General features: G+C 40.8%; 1 protein-coding gene across 1 annotated transcript in view; it reads right to left on the reverse strand.

Moving 5' to 3' along the window:
• The window catches only part of RCBTB1 (RCC1 and BTB domain containing protein 1), a gene marked incomplete at its 3' end in the record, with an annotated part of 11,133 nt that extends 7,208 nt beyond the window's left edge, over window positions 1-3,925 (reverse strand). The window contains 2 exon segments of the mRNA XM_072398654.1: window positions 890-1,040; window positions 3,752-3,925. Coding sequence (XP_072254755.1) covers window positions 890-1,040; window positions 3,752-3,925 — 325 coding nt within the window.
• Between the last annotated feature and the right edge of the window lie 4,518 nt (window positions 3,926-8,443).

Below are 8,443 nucleotides of genomic sequence, written 5' to 3' on the forward strand. Positions count from 1 at the left end.
AACAAAATTTTAAGACCAGCACTTACACATATGTAAGTGTACACATGCTATATGCAGGTAATATCACTGACCATTTTGCTCTTGAAAATTGCTATCAACGTTTTGAACCAACAACTTAGATATACCTGTTCCACTGCACTTAGAGGCAATTATCCAAGACAGTCAGTCATTCACAAGGCAGCAACTCAATGAAATTAGTTATGTGGACAGTGTCAAGACGATCTGCTGAAGTTCAAAAGGAGCATCAGAATGAGGAAGAATGGCAATTTGTCTGACTTTGTACCGGTCTCAGAATCTCCTAGGATTTTCTCACACAGCTATCTCTAGGGTTCACAAAAATGGTAAATGGCAGTTCCCTGGGCAAAAAAGCCTTGTCCGTGCCAGAGGTGAGAGAAAAATAGCCAGAGTAGTTTGAGATGATAGAAAGGCAAAATAAGTCAAAAAGCCACTCATCATCACCAAGCTATGCAGAAGAGCATCTGAGCGCCTAACATGTCAAACCTTTGAGGCAAATCAGCAACCACAACGGGAGAACACACTGGGTGCCATTCCCATTATCTATGAAAAGGCACCAGAGGATAGTTTTGCTTATTATTTGGACAAAAGATTGGAACAAACATTTCCTGGTCTGACTAATCTCAAACTTTGCTACAACATTGATTTCAGGGCCAGAATTTGGCATCAACATGGAGGATGGATATCAACAGTTCAGGATGGTGGGGGTGTAATGGAATTTCTTTGGCACATTTTGGGCAAATTAGTACCAATTGGGTATTGTTAAATTACAACAGGGCTAACAAGGTGCACTGAATAAACTGGCTGTGGAGTTGGAAGTGATACATTTTTGCCAACTCAAACCCTGGAGATGGGAATATAGCATCTATAATACCTTCAGTACAGACCAGGACATGTGGGCCACTGCCATAACTAATGCCAGTTATTTTCTTGCCACAGAGGACATCAAGTTTCCTTGGGACCATGGTGCTTTGATTATCTCCAGTTCCCAGACAATTACTGCAATTCTGTCCAAATGCAAATACCTGTAAAACAATTAAACAAAAAATAAAAAATCAATAGGCACAGTGTGCTTTAAACAAACAGGTTACATACAGACCAGTGGAAGATACCTAATCATGGCCCAAGTTTTTACCTTGGAACTTACATTCTGCACCTTGCTGCCCCAGGAATAATGTAGCCCTCTACCATAGTTTGAGTGCCTGAAGTAAGAGTCATTTGTTTATTAATTTCCATGTCCCAGTGGAATATCTTTCTTCCTATCCTGATGACCTGTTGTACCTTCTCGGTTTGGAAAATCCATAGGAAACCAAAAATGTCACTAGGACTGATGGATTCTTCGAAATGTGAAAGGCACTCCAGCAGGATTTTGTTATTTTAAGCAACTTGTTTTTATTCCCACCTATTTGTATTAAACATTTAAACCAGTGTTTCTCCACCAGGGTTCCTTCAGAGGTTGGTAAGGGTTCCTTGAGCAATTTGTACCTCTCAGGTCAGTTTAAATGATCTTTTTGGCTATCTGTAAGGATCACATCTTTCCCACTGGCCAGCCATGTAAGAGATATTCCTCCCAGTGACCACCACACTAATGTACTGCGAGTTGTGGAAATAAGAATTATAGCAAGGGTGAGTCCCCTCATGGTAAGAAAGTTGAGCAACATTGATCTAATCAAATTTTGGCACCCAATTCATTCTTTATAGGCATTTCACACTATTATGCAACTCCCCTGCCACAGACACTGCAGATCCTAATGGTAGGGTTTTTAGCAACAAAGGCAGTGCTGTCAATCTAGGAAGCAGTGGGCAGGACTACTTGTGGCCAGGTGCTGATACTGATAGCCAGCGAACCCCCCCAATACTGTATAACATTACTACATTATTATTAGCATCCATATCCTAAAATAATTTTTGCCTAAAACCCATCAAATATTATACACTGGTTTATGTTGCGGCAGAACAAAGTTTTTATGTGTATTGTAAATTTAGGAGAGAAGAAACAGAACTGCTGATATGATTGAATCCATCCGATTCCATGCAGACCAACTGCTACAGTGTTCCATGGTAACAGTGGTAACAGTACAAACTGTCAGTTGGTCTGCATGGAATCAAACTAAAGTTTTGTACACATGCCAGATCATTGTCCAAGATGAGCACAACTGGTAATGTTGGGCAGAAATCTGACACGTGTATACAAGTCTCCCAACATACCACCAATTTGCCATGGTGGATTAAAGAACAATAGGAAATAAACGATGTTCATGCCTATGAAGGAGAGTAAAGCAGGGTGCCAATTGCTCATTTACCGTAACAAAAAGGCACTGTGTGTACAGCACTTTTATGTTCCTCTGTCACTTCCATTAATCACAAGAAATCTTTCCAGTGGCAATCATCTGATGTCTGCAAGACACTTTAAGGGATTTATGGGATCATAGCAGCACAGTGGCTGGTGGCCTTTGCAGCGCTGGGTCCCAGGTTCAAATCTTGGCCAAGACATTATCTGCATGGGTTTTGTATTTTCTCCCCGTGTTTGTGTGGGTTTCCTCCGGGTACTCTGGTTTCCTCTCACATTCCAAAAACATGCAGTTAGGTTAATTGGCTTCCCCCCAAACTGACTTTAGACTGTAGTAATGACATAGGACTAAGGTATATACATTAGATTGTGCGCTCCTTTGAAAGACAGCTAGTGACATGACAATGGACTTTGTACAGCGCTGCATAATATGTCGGCACTATATAAATACTGTGTATTAATAACATTGGGGAACACATTTTTTGTTGAGTTAGATCTTACACTTGTTTTTTTACTAATTTTTGGGTGGTGAATCTAGAAACGACCCTTTTTTATGATACAGGGTACTCTCCTTTTTTGTCAAAAAACATACAAATTTTACATTCACTGAAAAAATGAATAAATAACTTGAATGTACTGTTTATTTAAATTTCTTTTATTCATACATAGGATTTATTGTTACGCTGACTTTTACAGTAAAACATTTGAAAATTAATTTACGCTTATAGCTTTTCCTGGAGTGTTCAGTGTTAGGACAATCTGGCCGGATGCTCCAACAATAGTCAGCCATCATATGTACATCCCATCTACCCTGATACCGTCCCTCCATGACCTTCAAATCTCGGTGGAATCATTCACCTTGCTCATCACTGACTGCACAGAGAGATAAGGAGCCAAGGTAGCCATTCACAATATATTAACCAAAGTGTTCGTTAGGGATATACAGCATGGTGCGCTCCCTGGGTTTTACCCAGATGTGTTAGTAGAAAGGGGAGGGTGCGCTCATGCTTGCTCAGTGGCTTCTTTGCTGGTGGATAGGAGAATGACATAAATCAATATCAAAGACATAATTATCATGAACACCGAATTACAATATACAAATATGGAGTCTGGCAATTGTTTACATTCCACTGCCATGGCACGGTCTGCAAAATAGCATAAACAATCACCATAACCACTCACATGGCTCTAGGTAGGTACTCAATGGTGGCAAGTCAGGTAAGTACAGATTGGGTAAGGAATATTTTGATATACATACACTTATTTGAAATATCTGAAGTTAAAACCACACCAATTTTGTCTCTATGACTGGAACCATTTTTTCTGCCCATAGTACGTCATGACGTCTATACACATACGTAGGCACGTACATACGTCCCCCCTGACAGGACCAAACTACACCAAGAGATAACACACTACAATGGACGGCTTGCAGGCAGCTCTTACCGAATAGACCGGAGGGGGGGACAGGGCTCTCTCTACAACACAGGATATGGCTGTCGGTGTCCAGTAACCCCTACCACCTCGGCGTTGTTGCCGGTAGCCACCGTGGTGTTGCCTCTGCCTCGGTCTAACCCCTCTATTGCGTTCTAACACTGGTGAGCGGAGGAGGTGCTCCATGTCACGTGACCCGCTCTTGCTGATAAGGCAAAATAAAATAAAAAAATCCTCTCCCGCCTCAGTCTTAAGTATGGCTTTTTGATTGGTTCTGGGCTGCTGTTGGGTTTTATCATTGGTCCACGGCTCCCGCCTCCTAATGACTGGACCTGACGTGACGTACCGGCTGTAATATTGAGAAATGAAAGTTACGGAGCCGGTCATATGATGACAGGGTTATGTGAGGAGAAGAGAGCGGGAAACATTAAATGTTCAGTCAGAGTAACTGCTGCTTAACTGGGAGTAAATATGGGGACCCAGGGGTGAGGTTTGAGCTGATCTTCAGGCCCGCACAGGTGTAAAGACTCCTGTACTCACCTGTACTGAAATACCTGATTTCTCTTCACACAGCCAGCTCCTCACAGTGTGCATTAGAAGCTGTGACACCTCACAACCTCATACATTTCCTGGCTCTATTCTGTTCCGAGTCTTTGTCATAATCATCATTGTTAATATTATTATTCACAATAATAATAATAAAAAACAGTATTTGTATAGCACTAACATATTACACAGCGCTGTACATTAGCCAGCTGTGGGATAAAAACAGCTGATAGCGGTAACTCTGAGCCACACCTGGGGTAGCTAAAAAAATAAAGAATACTTACCCACCGGTCCCACCGGCGTCCTCTAGTGTCCTGCACGTTCAATCCCATCCTCTGGCCGCACATTTTTACAGACCTCTTACAGTGAAGAATCCTTTTCTTACCCGGAGCTTAAACTTCTTTTCCTCCAAACACAAAGAGTGCCCTCTTGTTCTTTGTAATGATCTTAAAGTGAATAATTGGGAAGAGAGTTCTCTATATGGACCATTTATACAGGGTGATCATATACCCCCTTTAACGTCTCTTCTCAAGGGAGAATAGATTCAGTTCAGCTAATCTCTCCTCATACCGGTAGCTGAACTCCTCCATTCCTTTTATTAATTTAGTTGCCCTTCTCTGCACTCTCTCCAATTCCACAATGGACTGCATATTCCAGATGTGGTCTGACCAATGCTTTGTACAGGGACAGGATTATGTCTCCATCTCTGCAGTCTATTCCTCTTTTGATTCAAAAAGTACTTTGCTAGCTTTGGATATTGCAGCTTGGCATTGCATGCTGTTATTAACTCTATGATCTACCAGAACCCCTGGATCTTTTTCCATTTCTGACTCCCCAAATGTATTCCCCCTGGACAGTATGAAGCATGCATGTTGTTAGCTCCCAAGTGCAGAACTTTACATTTATCTATATTAAGAATCATTTGCCACTTGGCTGCCCAATCAAACAGCACATCCAGGTCTGCCTATAGATTATAGACATCCTGTATGGATTTAATACCATTACATTGATTGGTAATCTGCAAACACAGAAATAGTACTTATATTCCCAAACTCTATATCATTTATAAAGATGTTAAACAGTAAAGATCCTAACACTGAACCCTGGGGTACACCACTAATCACCTTAGACCATCCAGAGTATGAATCATTAATCACTACTCTGCATCATGTATTTCTTGAAAATGGAACTTTAGTTCTGCTTTATAGCTTTGGCAAATAAATATAGATAAAGGAACTGTGTTTACAAATTATACCTAGTCTTAGGAGTTATATGGTTCTGTAAACCAATTGTGGTGGGTACAGGACAGTGACAAACATTTGCAGTGTGTTCCTCTTAGTAGGCTCAGTCTCTACCTACCAAAGCTCCTGTAAGCTACTCCCAATGTGCAGCACTTTGTAGCAAAATGTAGTTTTCTCTGCCACATTAATGTTCCCCATTAGCCTGTTATAACGTCCATGTCATGCCCCCTAAAAATCTAGACTAAAGGTAGCAATGGGAGTTCATCAATAAACTTGCAAACTCACTTAGGATATTAGTAAATCTGAATATTTCCAGATCCCAATTTGCCATACGGTCAGTGGCAGTGTCACTGGGAAATGTTCCCTAGTTTACAGACACCCCTGATAATAGCAGGATTGGAGCCAGAGAACTAATATAATAAGGTGCAATAGGTCTATTCTATAGGAACCAGCAATGAAAAAGGCACTATGTTGACAAAAACGGGCCCCTGACTACTAATCTCTAATTTTTAGGGTGAATGTGTTCACTGGTCGCCAATATGGAGTAGAACCCAGGTTATCCGGAACTCAGCTAACCGGAAAACTCAGATAACCAGCACCTGTCAGCTCCGCTAGGGCTGCAGGGGCAATCAAGAAAGCGGAGCTGAGATCTGAGTTCCAGAAAACTGGGGTTCTATGGCAATCAAGAAAGTGGAGCAATCAGCAGAAATCTGCTGATTGCTCTGCCCCCTAATTGGCTGAGGAAACCATGATGACGCTTGAGCCGTTATCAGGGATTCCCTTTTCACAGCCATTCAGCATGAATGGGGACAATCACGGAGAGGTGCAATCAGCGGAGCTCTGCTTTGCAGACAGCTCGGCTTTCTTGATTGCTCCTGTAGCCCTAGCTGAGCTGTATTCTGCATGCAAGAACACATACCATAGCTCCACCAGGACTGCGGGAGCAATCAAGAAAGCGGAGCCGTCAGCATACCAGAGCTCCGCTGATTGCTCTGCTCCGTGACTGGCTGAGAAAAGGGAAACCCTGATGACAGCTAAAGTGTCATCAGGGTTTCCCTTTTCTCAGCCATTTAGCACTAGAGGCGAATGGTGAACAAATCTCTCCAAGTCAAGTGCTGAATGCCTGAGAAAAGGAAACCTCAGTTATCCAGTAAACTACATGTATCCGGAAGTGGCCATTCCCTGTGGGTGCCGGAGGTTCTAGTGTAGCAGGTTTTTCGATTATTGACCACCTATGTTAGATGGCATTTCTCCGCTGACCACTAATGTAAAGGGTTTTTTTCTACTGACCACTAGTGAAAAGGTAAAGATAAAAATGTCATTGTTTTTTCTGTTCAGTGTATTATTACTGTTCTTTAACCTCACGATTGTTAGTGAAGACTAAGTAATGTGCTGGCGAACAAGTCCTGACAAAGTCAGATATTCTGTTATTATTAAACTAGCTGATTACCTTGCGTTGCTCGGGTATTTATTTATTGCATTCCTTTATTATACAGGAAAAGGAATCAAATAAAGCTATAGTGTTAAATCAAAGAAATGTTTTTCCAGGTTTTTACAGCTTTTTGAAAGAAAGAAATGTTTTTACAGGTTTTAAAAGTATAGGTACAATATACAAATAAATTAAAATAGAAATAAATTAAATGAACCTAAATTAATGGCATATGTTCCAATGCTGTTTTAAGTGTTTTAACCCCCCTAGCGGTAATCCTGAGTGTGACTAAGGGTGGATTTACCATGCAAAAAGCATTAATCCCAAATTACACTCGGGGTCGCTTAAAACAAAAAAAACACCTACTTTGTTCCGTCGTCGGCCCCCGGCGTCCTGCTGGTCCTCGCAGCTCCTCCGGACACGTCTTCTTTCTTCGATCTTCTCCCGGCTGGTGCAGAGACGATCTCCGGGGTTTTCCGGTGACATCGGTGCATGCGTCGGTGCGGGCGGGAGGAGCAGCGGGAAATTTAAATAATTTTGTACTGGTTTCAAAGTAATTGTGTAAAAAAAAGGCTTTAGTTCCTCACATTTTTATGCAATCTTTTTGTTCAGCCCACTGAATTAAAGCTGAAAGTCTGCAGGTATTTCTGGCGATAGCTATTTTCAGTTTGCTTTTGCATACATGTCAACACTCCGCCTTTTCAGCCATGTTGCCTTAGTCTTTGCATGGGTTGGCTTTCTTATAGTTTTAACCTCATAAATGCTATCCTGTGAATGAAATTATGTGGGGTTTACAGTAAAACTAAATCATCTCTGTCTGCTCACACCCTCTTAATGTATCTAATTTTGTCAGGTAACACACTGATCAGCTAAAAAAATAAAAAACACCTTCTCAATGATGTCGAGGTCCCACTTGTGTACATATTGTATAGTGTAATCTAATAGCAATATTTGTTGTATTATCTTGTATTTTCCAAATACCGTACCTATTATTCTCTTTGTTTCTTCTGTTCCTCTGCCTGTAATTAGCCAGACCAGTTTCATGAATTTAGTAACAGTGTTTCTCATAGACTTGATTTCCCAAGTTCATACAACAGTATGCAGCTTCCTCATACACATGTTCTGCATCTTGTAAGATTCTTGTAGGGCAGATGGAAGACATTTTCTTGGTTAAACAACATATCTTCACATCCAACAACACAATGCTTGATAAATCAGTATAAGTTAGTTGAGATACTGGCATTGTGTATCAGAATTATATATTAATAATACCAATTAATAATGAAATCCTAAACTCTAGGCAATAAATAAATGAAAACAATAAACACAAATGAATTCTGGTAGATGCAACTTGTATATTGTTTACTATGAAGTAACTTTCATGAACTGGAAGTAAAAGAAAATCTTCATAATGGTGCGTATAGATATTGAGAAAAGAGAGAGAGATCTATGCATAAATTTAGTAAAAATCCCTGAATCTGTCTGGAT

The sequence above is a fragment of the Pyxicephalus adspersus genome, chromosome 1, assembly GCF_032062135.1.
Source record: "Pyxicephalus adspersus chromosome 1, UCB_Pads_2.0, whole genome shotgun sequence".
Classification (NCBI taxonomy): Eukaryota; Metazoa; Chordata; class Amphibia; order Anura; family Pyxicephalidae; genus Pyxicephalus; species Pyxicephalus adspersus.